Here is a 19912-nt window from a genome sequence, read left to right as displayed (position 1 = left end):
TGTATTCATTTCAATTTTGTAATTAAACAAAGAAGTAAATTGATAATTTTTTAAAAATTATATTCTTTGCTATTATAGATTAATGAAATAAGAATTCATATTATATTTGGATCATATAGTAATTCATTAGGTAATTATGATTTTTAAAAAATTTTTAAACAATACAAAAAAATATAATTTATTTTATTTCATTTTTGTTATATAATTTGTTTTATTTAATATAGAAATTTATCAATTGTTATCTTTTTTAACATTAATTATTATTAAAATTATTTATAAAACCACAAAATAAATTGTTTTAAAATATATAATCCATTCATTTTCATATATATAATATGACCATATGTTTATATATACATATTTGCATGTTAACAATATTTTCACAGTTTTAATTATATTATTAATGATATTTACAGATATGCTCAAAATTTAAATAAATTTTATAATTACATTAATCTGCTTTTTTACTTCCTCGTGTTTTCCATGCTACTAAAAGATTCCAAGAAAAAAACAAAGAAAAAGAATGAACTTGTGATGCTAAGAGAATAAATGCATACCATAACAATCCATATGGTAAACCCTAAAAATAAATTTTTATAATTTTGATATTATATTAAAAATTTTTTTATTAAAAAACTTAATATTCTAATGATATAGAGTAATTTATTTATTTCCAATTATTTTAAATTTATACCTGCCAGAAATGAATTTCATCTGTTTTACCAATAGTTAAATATTTCCAAACATCCTTAAAATAATAAATAAGTGCATAAAGTAATGGACCATATCCTAATAGAATGATACCTATCATATATTGTTTTAATGTTTTAATTTTATTTTTTTTAATAGCAGATAATGCAAGGAAATTTAAAATTAAACTTGTACACCAGATATATTCCCACCATAAAGGCTATAATAAAGAAAGATATTAATTCAATATTTTATTAAAAATTATATTAAAAATTATATACCTGTGGTACTTGCAATTCCTCAATTTCCAAAATGAATATATCCAAATGATCTAAAATATCAGCTTGCAATTTGGCAAGCATAACAAAGAAAAGAAGATAATGAAAAAATATACAATATTTTAGTCTTGATTTATTTGTTGCACTAAAAAAAATACACATTTTAATTCTGATAAAAATATTTTATTTTTAATCATTCTTTCACTTTATTGATATTAATTTCTAAAATATTAATATCAAATAATTTTTAAAATGAAAAAAAAAAATCTTATATATTATTTTTATTATATCTTAATTACCTGATTTGATAATGACTAGCAATTTTTTGTCTATGATTAAAATCACTTCCATCTGTACCCAAAGCTTGGGACAGTGTAACTTTTGAAGCCATATTTTGAAATTATTATGACTAAGATGTAAGAATTATGTATTAATTTTAATAATAAATGTTTATATATAAATAATTTTCAAGGTGCAATTTATAACAACGATAAACTATTCGGTATTTCATTACCAAGTATTTAACTATTTTTAAACTTTTAGAAGCTCTGTTAGTAATCCCATGGGTCACGGATCTGTACAAATGTGTCACTTTTATTAAGTCACGTTTTCATTTCACAAAAATTGAATATCGTTTCTGTTGATTTTCTTCTTATATTATTTTTATAAATAAATATTTTTAATTACTATAATATATTATTTTTTATTTTTCAAAAATATATAAATTAATTATTTAAAAAATTGTATAATTATTTAATATATGGATAAATCAAACAAAATAAAGATTATCATTATAAATATTATTTTCAAATTTATTTAATTACATAATCATTTATTATATTTTTAAAAAATTTATAAAACAAATGATACAATTTGATTTTTGCAAAATTATATTATATATTAATAATTTATGTATGTATGTTTATATATTATATAATAATTTATTTTTGTGACATTAAATTTTTAATTTTGCTTACATATTTGTATTATACATTAATTTTTGATTATGATAATAAGAGAAAAATGACAGCTGCACATAATAAATGCATTTTATACACATATATTCTATATCTATATAATTCCTATTTTAATAAATTTATGTTGTGTGTAAGTTTGAACACGTGTATGATAAAATGATATAATTTTAAATTTGAAACAATAATTAAAATTCATTTAAAATATTGCAGAATATTAAAACAATATAATCGTAAAATATATTTAAAAAATTTAAATTTATATTGTATAAAATTTTATACATAAAAATTTATGTACAAAACAATGTATATAAAACAATAATTTCTATTAATTATATTAATAGCAAATAATGAAATTATTTTATATAATTATGAAAATATTAATTTGACATATAATTTAAAATCAATTATCTAAAAATATATATTATTTTAAAAATTAATATATATATATGTAATATATATAATATTTATATAATATATTAAATAAATAAATTAATCATATAATATAAAGTGGAACATAAATTATTATATTATTAAATAAAAATAAATCTTTTTTGTTTTTATCAAAATGAGTTTTAATAAAGTAAAAGAATTTATAGAAGAAGGAGATGTGGTAATTTTATATTTAGGACCTAATAATATGCATTCTTTAGAAATCAAACCAAAAATATTCAATAAAAAAGGTAAAATGGTTGATAATATTTTTCAAACAATTTATGGAGCACTCAAAGTATTTTCTCTTGTGGGACAAAAATATGGAACTAAAATACAACTTTCTCGAGGATGGATATATGTGTTACAACCAACACCAGAACTTTGGACATTAACAGTTCCACATAGAACACAAATTATTTATAGTCCTGATATAAGTTTAATTATATATTTAATGGATTTAGCACCAGGAAGTATAATTATTGAAACAGGTTGAAACAAATATTATTGTTATTTATTTTCCAAATATTTGCTTGCTTTAATTCTAAAAATATTAAATTATATGATAAAATTTTGTTAACATTGTCTGTGATATATTAAGTTATATTAAAGTTTTTATTATTATCTTATCTATTATTATTTTTATATTTCATTATTTCATTAGGTACTGGAAGTGGATCTCTTTCTCATGCTCTTATTCGTGCAATTCGTCCCCATGGCCATCTTTATACATTTGATTTTCATGAAGAACGTGTAAATGTTGCTCAAGCAGAGTTTAAAAGACATGGACTTGATAAATTTGTAACTTCAAATTATAAAGATGTTTGTATGGAAGGATTTGGAAAACAATTAGAAAACAAAGTGGATGCAATTTTTTTAGATCTTCCATGTCCATGGTTAGCAATAGATCATGCAATATATACTTTAAAAAAATCAGGTAAATTAATATTATTTTAATATTTATTTTATAATGTTAATTTATTGATATGATATATAATGTTAATTTCTTAATATATTATTCAGTTATAAATAATTATTTATTATTAATTATAAATAAATGTTTTTAATTTTATTTTATTTTTAGGTGGAAAATTATGTTCTTTTTCTCCTTGCATTGAACAAGTTCAACGTACTTGTGCAAAATTGGTATCAAAAGGATTTATTGAACTCAATACATATGAATGTTTACAAAGAGAAGTAAATGTACAATATAGAAATCTTTCTATATTGGAATTGGAATGCTTAAAATATGAGGTATATATAATAAATACAATACATGAAATTAATATATATAGAATATAACATAAATGAAATTTTCATTTATTAAATTACTTTTCATTTAATTTTATATTATAATGTAAATAACATATTCTTTAGTTATATTTTATATTTTAAATAATATCAAACTTTAAAAATACTAATGTAAAAAATACTAATCTTTTTAAATTATGATTTAGCATAAAGATGAAGATATGGAGCAACAAAATAAAAATGAAAAACAAGAACAAAAATTGCTAACAGTAATGCATGCTCGTTCTTTACCTGGTCATACAGGATTTATTACAATTGCTACATTGCCTCCAGTGTATGCACGAAAATTAGAATTGAATTTAGAATCCAAAAATTAAAAAAATTTTAAATTGTTACAGAATAAAAAAAATTGTTTTACTATATATTATTAAAACTTATTTTTTTCCATATAATTTCAATCTTAAACAAAATAATATTTAGTAGATATTACGAATGATTTGTAATAAATTAAAGTGCAAAACAAATAAATATTTATCAAATTAATTTTTTACTTGTATTAATGATCTTATTAAAAATATTAAATATTTTATGTTTCTGTCTTGCTAGGATTCCAAGATAAATAATCAACTCGCGTGGCTGCTTGATATTCTTTTACCAAATATTCAACAACTTCTCTAGAGTTGTCCAATTCATTTAAATTATCTTCAAACATTTTTTCTTTGCGAAATTGTTCTAAGAATGCTTCTCGTTTTCGTAATTTATCATATTGTTGTAAGGCACGATCAAATAACTGAAATGTTTACATATGTTATAACTATAATATTTAATATTTAGCAATTATCTTATACATAAATATAATAATTATTAAACAATTTTGAAAACTTAATAATTAAAATTTAATAATTAAAATAATTCAGTGTTTTTAATATAAAAATATTTTTATATCTTACCGATGATATATTAGTATGATTAGCTAACATTAAACCAGATACTCTATGTGCTGTTTGGATATATGGCGATTTTCTTGAAAGAGCTACTTGTATACTAGCAGGACCCCAAGGTATAAATTGTGCAAGTTTTCTTTCTCTGATTCTTTGCAAAGATTTATGAACTTGAGTTGGATCAACTTCACCCTGGAACATATTTGTTAAATTATTATTTTATATATTTATAATAATTTAAATTAATTATAAATTATGTTTTTTATTAATTTAATATTAACTTTTATTCTGGATTTTAATATTTTAAATGAAACTTACTTGAATGATATTTAAAATGGATATATAACAATGAGATGCATTTCTATCTAATGCTGTAGAAACCATCATATTTTTTGGTTGTAATAAACGTCTCATTACATCTAATACAGAAGTTTTTCTTACGGAAACTCCCTATTAATTATTAATTAATCATGCATTAGAAATTAACTTGTTTAATCAAGAAAATTTTTCAAAATATTTTATTAAATATATCTTTTTCTAATTTTTAATTTTATTAAAAAATATTTATTTTAAAATAAAAAATTATGTATTTATGAAATACTTACTTCTTGATCTGTAGTAAGAGGAGTATAACCAGTCATAAGAAAATGTAATCTTGGTGTTGGTATTAATGGTGCAATTAAACCAACTAAATCATTGTTCATATAAGAAGGATACCTAATATTACATGTGATTAATTAAAAATCGAATTTTTAAAAATCAATTCAACTTTTGTTTCAAAACAAAATAAATATAAATGATACACTACCGAAGTGTGGTGGTACTAACAGACATTATTGTAGAAACAAGTTTATTAATTTGTGTAAAGCTAGGATTTTGAATATGAAGTCTATCTGATGCTATTCTATTAAGTGCTGTGTTATCTAAAACAACAACACAATCAGCACATTGTGTCAGCCTTTTTAAAGTTAATAAAGAATTATAGGGCTGTACTACTACATCACTGAAAAGAATTTTCTCATTATGTTTGTTGTTATTATAATGTTCTTAAATGTAATATTATTTTAATTATATAATATAATTTCACTATGCAATACCTTATTTCATCTTGATTTGGAAAAACACTATATGTTTCAATCAATTTTTTTGGAAATCTATCTGCAAGAGATTCAAGCATAAATGAACCCATACCTGAACCTGTTCCACCTGCAATAGAATGACATAAAACAAATCCCTGTAAATAAAAATAATATTATTATAAATCAATCAATTTAAATAAAATAACTGTACATACCTCTAAACTATCACTTCCATCTGCTTCTCTATCTAAAATATCAAAAATTTCTTCTTGTAATTTCTCTCCTTGATGATAACCAGATGCCCAATTATTTCCAGCACCACCTCCATGTTTTGATAAATAAATATTCTCTGGATTATATAACTTGTAAAAAATAATATTTATAATAAATATACATTTTAATAAAAACATGAAATTAAATAATATTAAATAAATTTATAAAAATATAATAATAAATACTTTTGAATATGGTGAGTTCATAATTGTATGAATTACTCTAGGTTCTAAATCTAACAATACTGCTCTTGGTATATAATGTTCATCATCTGATTGATAAAAAAATACATCTTTTCTATCAGTTCCTTCTGTTGCATAATCTTCTAAAATACCTTCTGGACTAATACCATGTTCTGCGCATAATTTTTTCCAGAACTCAAATCCAACTGAAAATAATGATTATTTCATTTTCTTTGTTTTTCTAAAATAATATTAAAATATTATAATATATTTTATAAATATTTTCTTAAAACAGAACTTTAGTTTTCTATTTTTATAATATTACAATTTTAAATACTTTAATAAAAAAAATTAAATACATCAAAGATTATTTCATTAAAATAAATTAATGAAATAATAAATATTAGAAATAATTAAAAATATTTTATTTGATTACAATTATATATCGATAAAAAGAAATAAAATATTTTAATAAAATTATGGATCATATAATTACGTACTTTGATTCCCACATTGACCAAGTTGTAAAGTTATCATTTCACAAGGCATTTTAAATTTGTTATTTTATTCTTATTGAACAAATTGTATTTATTTAACTTTAATTTTAGCGCGATGAACCGTCAATTTGACTATTTCACATATTACAAATATGTTTTTTACAAATATTTCATTAATATATATAATTATTTAAGTTATATAAATGCAAAATATATGTAAATATAGATAATAGAATTATATGCATATAAAGAATAATAATATTCGAGTTATTATAATTATATTACGTTGTAGATGGTGCTATGTTAAACTATGTAATGTCTTTGCTGTTTAAAACTTCAATCAATTTAAAATTGTAAGCAAAATTTTTATAAGTTAAATTTAAATTAAATAATATAGAAAAGAAGATTTTTAAATTATTTTGTATAATTAATATTAGAGAAAAAGAGAAAAAAAGTAATTATTTTGTAAATATATTTAAAAAAAATAATAAGTTTTATACTTAAAATAATACAAAAATAAATTATATATTAAATTAATCAAAATTATTTTTTTATTTTTATTCAATTATTATAATTACTTTAAATTATATATAATAAATTGCAGTTACAAATAATTACATGAAAATCAATTATTTCAAAAGCTATATCTGCATGATATATAATAGAAAGCATTGTAAATCATTTAAGCCAGTATATGCATTTATTTTTTTCTATCCAACCAACCTTTATGTTGTGACAATGTGTGCTTTCAATTTAACCTATTAAGATATAAAAATTAAATTTATTTTAAGTCTTCATATTCTTACATAAATTAAAATGTAAGTACTACATTACAATAAGTTATATTATTTAATATGGCATTACTTAATGATTATTTAATTTATAATTTTAATATATCATGGTTTTAATAATCTATAATTAATATAAAGAATAGAGATAATTTAAAAATATGATACAAAATTATTTTTTTTAAATTATTTTTCAGTATAATGAAAATAATTTTTCTATTTATTTTTTATATATCTTGATTTTTTAAAGAAAATATTTAAAAATATTAAAAAATTAGTTACTTACCTTACTAATATTTTAATTAATTGATACATATATATTTTAAATTAAATTATTTTTACCATAAATATGACTATGTTTTTAATAAAAATTTTCCTATAAATGATGATATTAACTTTTAATCAGATGTCTGGAAGTAAGTGTCGGAATTGTGGATCTACGGATATTGAGACAGATCCAGCTCGAGGAGATGCTGTCTGTACAGAATGTGGATTTGTATTAGAAGATCAACTTATTGTCAGTGAAACAGCTTTTAAAGAGACACCATCTGGTAATATGATGGTATTGGGTCAATTTGTTGCTAATGACAGTACTGGAGGAGCTACAGGATTTGGAGCAAGTATGTTATTATAAAAAACATAAGATTAAAATATTATTTGTTCTATATATATTATTTTTTTTCTATATACATTTATTTATTTTTTATAAAATTAATTTTAGAAAGTTAAATTTAATAATTTTTATATTTATAGCATATCATGTCAATGGAAAGGAATCAAGAAAAATAACATTGCAAAATGCAAAAAAAGGAATAACTCATTTATGTATGCAATTACAGTATGTAAATTTTTTCTATTTTTTATAGAATATTTAATATTACTATATTTATTTTTTAATATTACTATATATATTTTAATATTACTATATTTTATTTTTTTTTTTATATAATTCATAAAATATTGTATATTCTGTATATTTTATTTTTTTTAATAGATTATCCAAACCAACCCAAACCAATCAATTATATTGATACATCTATGAATTTTTATAAATATTTTTTTTTTAATAGATTAAACCAACATTGTATTGATACATCTATGAATTTTTATAAAATGGCATTGAATCGACAGTTAACTCGTGGAAGAAAACAAGCACATAATCATGCAGCTTGTGTTTATATTACTTGTCGTACAGAAGGCACTGCACGTATCCTTTAAATTTTAAAAAGAAAAATAAGATCTTATTATAATTATATTTTTAAAATTTATTTTTGCTAATTTATGTTTATTTTATTTATGTATAAAATATTTGATTTAATCAAAATATTTAAAATCTTTTTAATATATTTCTATTTTTTTAAATATGATAACTTTTAAAATTAGATTTATACTTAACTAAGTAATTAGATATGCTTATTGACATCAGTGATGTTCTTCAAATTTGTGTTCATGAATTGGGACGCACTTATCTGAAGTTTACACAAGCTCTTTGCATCAATATACCTTCAGTAGGTGAGCATTTTATAAATTTGCATGATATAAACTTTTTTTAGAAAAATCGATATAAAGAAGAGACTTAAATTTTAATGTTTATTTTTATTTCTTAATAATTTTAGATAGATTATTGTATAATTATTTTTTATTAAATTCTACTAGTTAAAATAATAATTTTTTGATGAAAATTTTGTGATTTTTTAACTTTATTATTGAACTTAAATTGATATGTTACATTATAAATATATAATAATTAAAACTAAATAATTTAAAATTCTTAAAGTTACATATAAATTTTTATATTTTTTTTATAAAATAAAAAAATTTGATTTAGGATAATTAAATTAATTTGCTTTATTTTTCAAATATAAATTTTTATAAATTATTTTTAACAAACATTAATTAATATTACATTTATTAGTTTTTAAAATAATAAAATTAAACAAATAATTTCTTATATATACTATCATTTTATATTAAATTTAAAAAAATTTAAAAATTTAATCAATAACATTAAAATTTTCAATATATGTTTTGTTTTCAGTTTATTTAGAAATAATGTAATATATCAGTCAATTCTATTATAATAATAATTCAAAAGTATTAGAGTACTTTATGATATATATAATTATAAGATCACTATTTCTATATAAGATTTTGATATTTATTTAGATTTATTGCTTATATAGAAATTTTCAATTATTTTAATATGTAATATATAATATCAAATAATTTTAAATAGCATTAGAAAATTTAGAATAAAAAATGAAACTAAATATCTTACTTTATTAATAATAAACTAGCATAATTTAAATTCAAATTAATTATTCATTTGATTCATTTCATTTTAGTACTATTTTAAAACATATAATTGATATTCATTTTTTTTAAATGCCAATCTTAAACTAATTTATATTCAAATTTTTTTTTTTTTTTTTTTTTTTTTTTTTTTTTTGGCATCTGCCAATCATGCTAACAATAGGAAGGCATTATTTTGTACATTTTATTAATATTGAAATATTGCAATTCATTGTACTTTTTTAAATAGTAATTACTATTCTGTATTTGATGCCAAATTTTATGGCATTATTGATTACAATATAATGTTTACTATAAAAAAAATGATAATTATAGTTATAATATAACTACTTATATATATATATATATATATATATATATGTATATTTTTTATTTATATATCTTGAAATTATAGTAAAATTTTTTTCTCTATTTTTTATATAGATTATGATAAATTATAAAATTATATAAATATGTTTAAAATATCTTAAAATGTTTATATATGAAATATTATGATTTTTATATTGTATATAAAAATGCTATTTTATTTTAAGGATTTATATTTAAATATTTTTTTCAATAATTTAGTAATCATCTTTTGCATTAATACTTAAAAAAAAGGAAAATAAAATATATATTTTCTTTTTTCCTTATTGGTATAATATAAAAAATAAAATAATGATTAAGTAGAAAACAAATATTATTGTTTATAGGCAGTTTCAATCATAATATTATATTATACATAGATTAAAATTATTTTTCATTAATTGTGGCATATTCTAAAATACGCGATATATGAATACAACATTGAATAAAAGTAAAAACAGTATAAATCTTCTTTCATAAAATGACGCTCTACTCAATTGTTCATTTTAAATCATTTTAATTTAAAAATATAGTTATCATATTTTTTTAATTGAAAATTAATTAATTGTGATAACAATATAGATTCAAAAATTAATTGATCCTTGTATATTTTTTTATATTATTATTAACAATAATTTTAAAGATAGTAAATCCTTTTAAATAGCACTTATTAACTTTCTCAATTATTATCTATTAATTTAAAGATCATTTTTACATTTTTTTTCTATATGTTATCTAACAAATATTTTATATTCTTCACTTATATATTTACAAATAATGCATCAAATATTTGTTATGCGAAAAACAATTTTTTTGGGGGGAAAAAAAAAACTAAAAACATGTGAATATATAAAAATAGTAATAGACACACTCTTTTCTAAAAAATATTAATTAAAAAAATTTAATTTTAATTTAAATATAATTTATTTTATTAATTACCAAATAATATTTTTTATAATTTTTAATTTTGATATATAAATAAATATTATTTTATGTATTATATTTTATTTTTGACACTTTTATTTTATAAAAATAAGTTTTTAAGAAATCGTTTATATTTTGCATTAATGTATTGTAAAACAAAAAATTTAATATAAGTAAAGAAATTATTATTTTTTAAATATTAGATTAACAATAACAAGAGATATAAAATTATAATAAAAAAAATTATTAACTTTTTTTTATGAATTATTCACATATTACGATTCTATAGTAAATTTAAAATATAAATATTTAATATTTAAGAGTGTCTCTATTATACAAAATTCGTCATTGATTTAAAAATAATACGCAAATTAACAATTATATAAAATATTGAACAATGTTAAGGTACATGTTTTTAAAGACCATCAGTTAAACCATTATTTCTGTAATAAATTTCCATCAATCATCTACTGGCGGTCCATAAAAAATTAATTCGGGTATTTGTCCGCCCTGTACACCAGTACCATTTGTACTTTCCGAACTGCATTGAAATTGAAAGTTTACATTACCAACTGTTATTTCTGACATGCCTTCTTGACCAAAATAACTTAATTCTCCTCCATCTAATATTACACTAGCTGTATAAAAGCATTCTGGTTCGATTTGAATTGGATTCTCAAAGTATACATGAAAAGTACTACTCGAACCATCAGAAAAAAATTTCGTACTATTTTCAGATAAAACACATCCCAATCTTTTAAGTTCAATGCGAACATTATAATCTGCAGCACCAGACGAACTTCCATATAGTCCAAAACCAACAACAAATATCCTTTTGTCAACGCTAAATTGGATTGAATCACATCTGCCTCTATAACGCCATTGATTTGATCTATATGCACATGACTGAAACCTATGACATACCTGCAAATAGAATGATAAAACAAATATATGATAGAATGATTACTTCATATTAAATTTAAATAAATGATTTTATTTTATATTTACTTGAGTTTTTAAACCTTGTCGAGGTTTAATAGGAAAACAAAGTTGAGGTTTATTACTAGCAGTAAAATGTAAGAAGACATCAATTGTTTCTTGTTGTGTTAAAATTCCAGTTTGAGCAGCACTATTAGCAAATTCTTCTAAATTCATAGCAGGAAGTCTAATTAAATACAAAGCAGATCCTAAAATAAGAAAAAAGCATTATAATATAATAATACTTTTTTATTTAAAATTTTAAATTAAATATTTACCCAATAGACGTCTTTGATTTGCCGATGAAGGTTCAAGTTCTTGTCGTATACATTCTGCAGTAGCCCATCTTAATGCAGCATCCCAAACATATATTTCCTTACAGTTTAGTGTTTCTCGAGAAAGCACTGATTCAAGAGTATGAATATCAATATCCACAAAGCCATCTGATCTTAGTGCCATTTCTGCCTAAATTATATTAAATTTTATATGTATTATCTTTATACAAATATTTTAATAAAAATATAATTTCTTAATAGGTAATAAATTTATTACTTTAGGAATTTGTTTTTATTAATTTTATATTTATCATATATTGATTTTAAAATAAAATTAAAAAATTCTTTCTTTTTTTAAATTAAAAAATATAAAAAAATTAAAATTTATTAAAATTAGAAATGAATTTTAAATTGATTAAAATATAATCTTATTAATATTATTATTTATCTAAATAAATATTCTATTATGATATAGGATAGAATTTAAAAATAAGAATAAATTTTTAAAAATAATTTAAATATTTTAAATATTTATCTCAAGAATACTATTTTTATTGTAGGAAACTAATTTTATAATTTCTTTAGGAAGTTTTTAATTTGATTAAACAGTTTAATAATAATATATAATTTAATTTTATAATAATTTATTACAATTAAATGTTTTACGAATACTAATAATGTAATAATATGTATATAAAAAATGAATTAAACAAATGTATAATATACAATATATATACATTACAAGAAAATTCATGTTTCATAGATTATTTTATTTTTATATTTTGTAAAAATGCATATTGTAAAATTACATATTGATTTTTCTTAATTTTACTTTTAATATAAAATATAATCAATAAATTATATTTTTACTAAGTTTATGTATAAATGAATTGTGAGTAAAACTATATTTTAAAAATTAAAAAATATATTTTGGTTTTTTTTCAATCAGTCTTTTTAATTATATTTAATTAATTTCACTAAAAAAGAAATAAGCAATTTTATCTTAAACAATTCTGTCTTAAATTTTTTAATGTATAAAATAAATATTATAAATTATTTAAGTAATTATTGGATTAATGTTACATGTTATTTTAGAAAAGTTATAACCATTTCTATGTTCATATTCCTCTATAAAATTATCTTCATAAGTTACATTTTGTGTTACTTCAATTTCTAATTTATTATCTGCAAAGTAAGGTTCACTTCGAGTTCGAAATAGGGAAAATGATAGTCTTTTATTGTTAAATTTACAACAATTATTCTCAGATAAACTGAAACAATGAGATACTACCGACAACCTATTCTTCACATTTCCATAATTATTACTTTTTGTTCTGTGAATAAATTGATGTTCAGAATCTTTTAATTTGTTATTCAAACAATTTGAGGAATTTGATTTACTTTTTAATATTACGTTTAAATTATCATTAAAAGTAAGAGATTTCAATATTCCTTTATTTAAACTTACTTGAGCATCTATAACTTCCCAGCAACGTTGCATAAGATCTGGTTCTTCAAATAAACGAGATTGACTTAAAAGTAAACATGCATTTTTTGCTGTTAAACTTGTTTCTAAGTAATTAACACATGCTCTTGCTAAATGAGGGACTATATATTTTTTAGCAACATAAAGTGTTGCTAATACTGTATCAGCTTCTAATTGTACTTCATCACAATACATATACCTGAAAAAAAAATATGAAATAAGTAGTAAATAATTTAATTGTTATAAAAATTAAAATATTCACCTTAATAGAGCAAGAAAAGCAGCAGGTTCAACGTCTGGTACTTCTATATCTCTTTTATTCTCTGCTAATCCACCATAAAACATAGCATAAAATACAGAACTACCAGTAGCTAAAACATATTTATGTGCTGGTATGGTTTGTGTATGACCTATAATGAAAAGTCATATTTAATATTATTTAATGTAGTTCATATATTATTTTATTTTTTTATTATTTATAATATTAATATATATTCAATGATTTTGAATATATTTTGAGTTACCTGGACTACCAACAATAAATATAATATCAGCCATCAAATGATTGTTAAACATGGCAGCATTTCGTTCACGAACTGTAGGTTTTGTTGCTTGCCAATTAGGATCTTGTGTACAGTCTTCAGGTGATGACAAATTTAATTGTGCTAATGGAGATGATAAGGAAGACAATGGTGATGCAGGTGCACTTAGTGGTTGGTTTATTGTCCCTTCACGTTGTAATACAATGGAAGAAGATAATGGGCTTACAGTAGGTGGTGAATCTGATACAGGAATCAGTGATTCCGCTGAAACATATATAACATCAAAATTTTAGATTTAAAAATGTTTTTCTTTTCTTCATTATTTTATGATTAAATGACATGATCATAGTTAAATTAACTAATAAATTAGTTTTGTAAAATTGTTATTTTATTATATTAAAACAATTTAATATATGTATAATCTAATATAAAAACATAATGAATTACATAAAAACTTAATGAGATTATGATATTCTTAAATATTTTTTTATTTATAATGTTTATTATGTAAAGATTAAAGTTAAAAGTATATTATAAAAATTTATTAATTATAAAGAAACATTTAAAAGAAATAATATAATTATAAAAATTGTATTATAATTATTATAATTTTATTATAACATATTGATACATTTGAAACATAATTTTTTATATGTATTAATTATATTAAAAACTAATGAGGTTATACAGAGATAAGATAATATTTAATAATGTTTAAGATTCTTAAATAAGATTATTTATTTTATAATTAATTAAACTTCTTTTTATATATCTATATTTTATTCGCTTTAAGGTGTTGTATAATTTATCACTTTTTTGCGACGCTTTAATTAAAACGAACAAAACAAAATCATGAAAATTTTACCCTTAGTATACATTATTCCACACGTTTAAGAATAATTTTGAATAGAATATTTTACTTTTTACAACATGGTAAATATTTATCATTTACTATAGTTTCAAAGACTTCTTCTCATATTCAAATATTATCACCACAAATATACACTTAACTATATATAAATACGTATCTATACATATACATAACATATATACTTTTAGCAAATTTCATCTATGAAAACTTCGAATAATATTGTATTAAGTTCGGTTTGCTCCGTTTTTATTCGTATAATTTCGTAGATTTGTGCATACGTGATACGTATATCAAATAAATGCGTATACGAATGTGTGCATTATTATTATTACATATTTCAAATTATTTGCAGAATCAATGTATTTTTTATCTATAATAATTACATATATTTTATTTTTTCTAAATAATTAATTATTTCAGAATAATTAATATAGAATAATATAGAATTAATATAGAAAATATTTTATAATAATATAATAAAAAAAAACATAAAATCTAATTAAATTTAATTATTTAAAAATTGCAAAAATATATACAATTATATATATAATCCTAATAAAATATAAATTTTTGTTATGTAATTACATAATGTAATTATTTATTTTTATTAATTTACAAATTTTTTTATAATTTTTGACATTGTGTAAATAATATAATTAAAAATAAATTAAATGTTTAAAATATTTCTTTTATACTTTTTGATTTGACAAAAATATATTATTTCGTGAAAAAAATTAAATAAAAAATCATAAAAAATAATTTATCTTATAAAAAATATTAAATTTATATATATATATCAAAATTTCATGTTGTATATTAATTTATAAAATATATTTATGCATACTTTATATAATATTTACAATATTTAATTACATTAATCAAAATTATTTTTAATAAAATTATTTTCAAGTCAAGTATTTCAAACTAAATACATTATTAAAATATTATTAAATATTATTATATATATTGAAGTATAAACATTGCACAAAACAGCAATGTTCTCTAAAAAAATTAAAATAGATAATTTTAAATAGTAATAGTTTTTCATTTATTTATATTTCTATAATTTAATCTAATAAATATATAGATAGTATTTAAAATGCATTTTAAATACTATTATGTTTATTTATATCTCTAATAATCTCTCACCATTTAACCATGGATTAGTCTGTTTGACTGTGACGTTATCCTGGAAGCGTTTCATCGGCTTTGTTGATATTTTCGAATAAAGATTTGACATGGCCATTGTCACTTTTTAAACTTGATGCCCGTTTTTTCTCAAATTACAACACAGAACGATTTTGGATTTCAGTTATATGGGCACCATGTCAGACGGGCGCTGGTTAGATAGTTCTGTACTTCGGTCGATAGGCAACTTAGGGCACGCGCGTCCATATATCGGGTGTTTCTCAAAAACGCAAATTTCGATCTGCGCAGTTATATATGTATGTACATTTGACAGACAGTATTCACTTATAATTTAATACATGAATTTTTAATATACATCTTACTTATAATAAATTTTAAAAATCATATATTATGTTATATTTTATATTTTTTATTATTTTATTCTTTTCATTTAGATAAGAGTAAAGCACAATATTGTATCTATTATGTTAAAATTTGAACGAAATTATGACATATAATATAATATATTATATGTATTTTAATACATATTGTATTTTTTAATTTATATTGTATTTTAATACAATTTTATATATTTTTTAAATTTAAAATTTTGTATATTTTTGATATTTTTTTTCTTTTATAGATCCATGTTTATATATTATGAGATTTGCAAACAAGTTGGAGTTTGGTGAAAAAACTCATGAAGTATCGATGACAGCTCTACGAATAGTTCAAAGAATGAAAAGAGATAGTATTCATAGTGGACGAAGACCATCAGGTTTATGTGGCGCTGGTATTAAAAAATTTAATTTTTTCATAGTTTAAATTTGTTTTAATTTTTAAATACTTTAATTTAATTTATTTTTTAAATTTTATATATAATTTTTACATAAACATTTATTATTAATATTAATATTAAAATATCAAAAATAATATCGAATCATTAACTTAATTAAAAAAAAAGATCAAATAAATTATGAAATTAAATTAAATCTTATAATAAATTAAATAAATTAATCTTTCAAATTAGCTTTACTAATGGCTGCACGATTGCACGAGTTCAATAGATCACCTGCGGATATTATAAAAATTGTAAAAGTCCATGAATCAACATTACGTAAGAGGTAAAAGATATTCAAATAAATCTATTTTTAATTTTAAATAAATTTAAAATTAATAACTATTTCTTTTATATATTAAAATTTATAGACTTATAGAATTTGGTGATACACCTTCGAGCGCATTGACTCTTGAAGAATTCATGACGGTCGATTTGGAAGAGGAACAAGATCCTCCAGCTTTTAAAATAGCACGGAAAAAAGATAGAGAACGATTACAAAGAGTATAAATATTTTTATTTTATAGTACAATTATATATATATATATAATATATAATATAATATTAATATAATATTAATATAATTCTTTTTAAATTTATTTTTATTTTTTAGTTAGAAAATATAGACACAGAGATAAATGAATTGCAAGCTGAAATTGATAAACAGTTGGAAGACCATAGATTAGGAAAAACAAGAAAACGAAAAGATGGTAATTGTAATAATAATTTAAAAATCAATTATAATTTGTTAAACTATAATTTGTTATTTTTTTAGTAGAATAAAAATTTTATTGTTATCAATTATTTTTTGATTATAAATAGTGTAATAAAATATTAATTTTCAGCTGCTATTATAGAAAAAGAAGATACTGATAGATTTATAAGAGAAAGTAATTTAGATGTAATTAAAAATTATGTTGAGAATGATATAGATGACCCTGATAATGAAATTCAAGATTCTGAATCAAATAATGCAAACAATCGATTAATTATTGGTCTCGGTAAGAATTAAAGTAATTGAAACAAAAAAAAAAATATTTAATAAACTTATGCTAAAATTATGCTAAATGTATTTAATAAAATTTACAATATTAAAGGTCCAAACATTGCTTCTATGGGATTAATATCAGCAAATAATCGAGAAAATGAAACGAAAGAATCAGTAAACATAAATTTTGAAAATGTAAATAAAATTAATTCTATTAAAATAATTATCATTTATTAACAATTATTACTTTCTATTTTAGAATTCTGGAGAAATTGACGTCGCTGATTTAGATGATGAAGAATTAGATAGTTATATTATGTCGGAAAAAGAAGCACAATTTAAACATAACTTATGGAATAAAGTTAATGCTGAATATTTAATTCAGCAAAAAGAAAAAGAAGAAAAACGGCAAAAAGAAAAAGAAGAGGGTAAACCTGAAAAGAAACGACGGCGAACTACTAAACGTAATAAGAGTCAAGCTCCTGCAAATACTGCAGGTATAATATTATTAATCGTAAATGTGATTGAATTAATACTTTAATTTTTTTTTAATTGTTAAAATTTTTTTTTAATATTATTAGGAGAAGCAATTGAAAAAATGTTACAAGAAAAAAAAATATCATCAAAAATTAATTATGAAGTATTAAAAAGTTTAAATGTAAGTTTAAATACTTCAAAAGAGCAACAAAAAATTGAAGAACCAATTCAACCATCAAAAATAGAAATAAATAATATAGCAAGTTCTAGTAAAATGTTAGTATAATATTTGTAATGTTAATTTTTTTTTTTTAGAAGAAATATTAATTAATGTTATATTTATGTTTATGTCTTTTTTTTATTTTTATATAGATCTAATGTTTCTATTTCAATGAAAATTCAAGATAAACCAATTACACCAATAACAAAGAAATCTCGTTTAGTTAAACCACAGATTCAACAAACAAAAAAAGAAGAAATACAAACATCTAATGATATAGAATTTAGTGACATAACAGAATCTACCCTTTCAAGAATGAATGCTTGTGATATAGGTAAATTATTAGTTTATCAAAATTTTTTTAAAATTTAAATTTTATTTTATTTGATTAATTATTATTCTATTTTATATTTATAAAATATATAGATGAAACAGATGATTATGTTGATGAGGATATTGAAACTGATCCTACAGAAATGACTGTTGGAGAAATGCTTGGACATCATGGATCAGAAAATGAGAATGATTTTGGATATGGATATGATGAAGAAGATTATTGATTATTTATAATATTTTACTTATTTATTTAATTATAATACCATTAGAACTCAGTAAAAAGACTGCTGTAAAATTATGTACAAATAAAGCATTTATTATTGTTTTTCCTTTTTTTTTTTTAAATATATACTTTAAATATATAATTTTTCTTTATATATATAATTCATTTATAATTTTTTTTAATAATGTTCTAGAATTGTTATAGTTTAATTAATTTCGCCTCTTAAATCTCTTTACATTTTCATTGAAAAGCATTCTGAATAAAATTTATAAAAATATATATGTATATATATAAAAATACAAAATATAATTATTAATATTTATTGTATTTTTTATCTTATGAAAATTATTTTTTTTAAATTAAGATGTTGTCTAAATTAAGAAATTTTGAAAAAGAAATTATAAAATATATTGATATATTTAATTCATATCCTTCATCTTGATTATAATTATGTATATATCACAATCAAGATTCAAGAACAGTTATAGACAAGAATAAAGTAAAAAATAGTAAAAGAAGAACAAGGATAAAAATATTTAAATCAGCTATTACTTTCAGAATGTCACAAATAAAACAAAGAAAT

At 19.6% G+C, this 19912-nt stretch overlaps 5 protein-coding genes across 10 annotated transcripts; 2 read left to right on the top strand and 3 right to left on the bottom strand.

Annotated features, from left to right (window-relative positions):
- Positions 1 to 151: 151 nt before the first annotated feature.
- jagn (jagunal) lies at positions 152 to 1730 on the bottom strand. 2 transcript variants are annotated; one of them, XM_086907626.1, is made up of 5 exons: positions 1483 to 1730; positions 1268 to 1377; positions 972 to 1113; positions 695 to 910; positions 152 to 580 (listed from the first exon to the last, which is right to left on the bottom strand). In XM_086907626.1, the coding sequence occupies exons 2-5, from the start codon at positions 1357 to 1359 to the stop codon at positions 452 to 454; spliced, it is 579 nt and encodes a 192-aa protein (XP_086763752.1). In that variant the 5' UTR covers positions 1360 to 1377; positions 1483 to 1730; the 3' UTR covers positions 152 to 451. The 2 variants fall into 2 exon arrangements, with proteins under 2 accessions (XP_086763752.1, XP_086763753.1); XM_086907627.1 differs by having other exon boundaries at positions 972 to 1190; positions 1483 to 1586.
- Positions 1522 to 4168, top strand: Trmt61 (tRNA methyltransferase 61). Of its 3 annotated transcripts, none has more exons than XM_086907624.1 (5): positions 1522 to 1880; positions 2596 to 2865; positions 3039 to 3311; positions 3459 to 3628; positions 3832 to 4168. In XM_086907624.1, exons 2-5 carry the CDS (start codon positions 2631 to 2633, stop codon positions 4000 to 4002), a joined length of 849 nt encoding a protein of 282 aa, XP_086763750.1. In that variant the 5' UTR covers positions 1522 to 1880; positions 2596 to 2630; the 3' UTR covers positions 4003 to 4168. The 3 variants fall into 3 exon arrangements, with proteins under 3 accessions (XP_086763750.1, XP_086763749.1, XP_003695182.1); XM_086907623.1 differs by having other exon boundaries at positions 1540 to 2075; XM_003695134.3 differs by lacking the exon at positions 1522 to 1880 and having other exon boundaries at positions 2413 to 2865.
- Positions 3518 to 6920, bottom strand: LOC100865989 (tubulin gamma-2 chain). Its single transcript, XM_003695131.4, has 9 exons — positions 6601 to 6920; positions 6104 to 6306; positions 5861 to 6007; positions 5664 to 5800; positions 5375 to 5569; positions 5172 to 5283; positions 4885 to 5016; positions 4576 to 4758; positions 3518 to 4415 (listed from the first exon to the last, which is right to left on the bottom strand). The coding sequence occupies exons 1-9, from the start codon at positions 6647 to 6649 to the stop codon at positions 4212 to 4214; spliced, it is 1362 nt and encodes a 453-aa protein (XP_003695179.2). The 5' UTR covers positions 6650 to 6920; the 3' UTR covers positions 3518 to 4211.
- Brf (Brf RNA polymerase III subunit) lies at positions 6888 to 19431 on the top strand. 2 transcript variants are annotated; one of them, XM_086907620.1, is made up of 16 exons: positions 6890 to 6950; positions 7202 to 7415; positions 7792 to 8005; positions 8139 to 8223; positions 8456 to 8592; positions 8793 to 8897; positions 16891 to 17040; positions 17278 to 17371; positions 17457 to 17589; positions 17699 to 17795; positions 17931 to 18086; positions 18183 to 18268; positions 18333 to 18570; positions 18655 to 18826; positions 18923 to 19104; positions 19197 to 19431. In XM_086907620.1, exons 3-16 carry the CDS (start codon positions 7792 to 7794, stop codon positions 19328 to 19330), a joined length of 1983 nt encoding a protein of 660 aa, XP_086763746.1. In that variant the 5' UTR covers positions 6890 to 6950; positions 7202 to 7415; the 3' UTR covers positions 19331 to 19431. The 2 variants fall into 2 exon arrangements, with proteins under 2 accessions (XP_012344124.1, XP_086763746.1); XM_012488670.3 differs by lacking the exon at positions 7202 to 7415 and having other exon boundaries at positions 6888 to 6950.
- lute (BTB/POZ domain containing protein 3 lute) lies at positions 10360 to 16894 on the bottom strand. 2 transcript variants are annotated; one of them, XM_086907621.1, is made up of 8 exons: positions 16631 to 16894; positions 16269 to 16548; positions 14231 to 14512; positions 13969 to 14116; positions 13689 to 13905; positions 12224 to 12410; positions 11976 to 12154; positions 10360 to 11891 (listed from the first exon to the last, which is right to left on the bottom strand). In XM_086907621.1, the coding sequence occupies exons 2-8, from the start codon at positions 16363 to 16365 to the stop codon at positions 11427 to 11429; spliced, it is 1575 nt and encodes a 524-aa protein (XP_086763747.1). In that variant the 5' UTR covers positions 16366 to 16548; positions 16631 to 16894; the 3' UTR covers positions 10360 to 11426. The 2 variants fall into 2 exon arrangements, with proteins under 2 accessions (XP_086763747.1, XP_086763748.1); XM_086907622.1 differs by lacking the exon at positions 16631 to 16894 and adding an exon at positions 15114 to 15489 and having other exon boundaries at positions 16269 to 16516.
- Positions 19432 to 19912: the final 481 nt, after the last annotated feature.

Source organism: Apis florea, unplaced genomic scaffold, assembly GCF_048593485.1.
Source record: "Apis florea isolate Af1SG1 unplaced genomic scaffold, ASM4859348v1 contig_2897_pilon, whole genome shotgun sequence".
NCBI classification, from domain to species: Eukaryota; Metazoa; Arthropoda; class Insecta; order Hymenoptera; family Apidae; genus Apis; species Apis florea.
The sequence above is the reverse complement of the archived record's forward strand: the minus strand, read 5'-3'. Positions and strand labels throughout refer to the sequence as shown.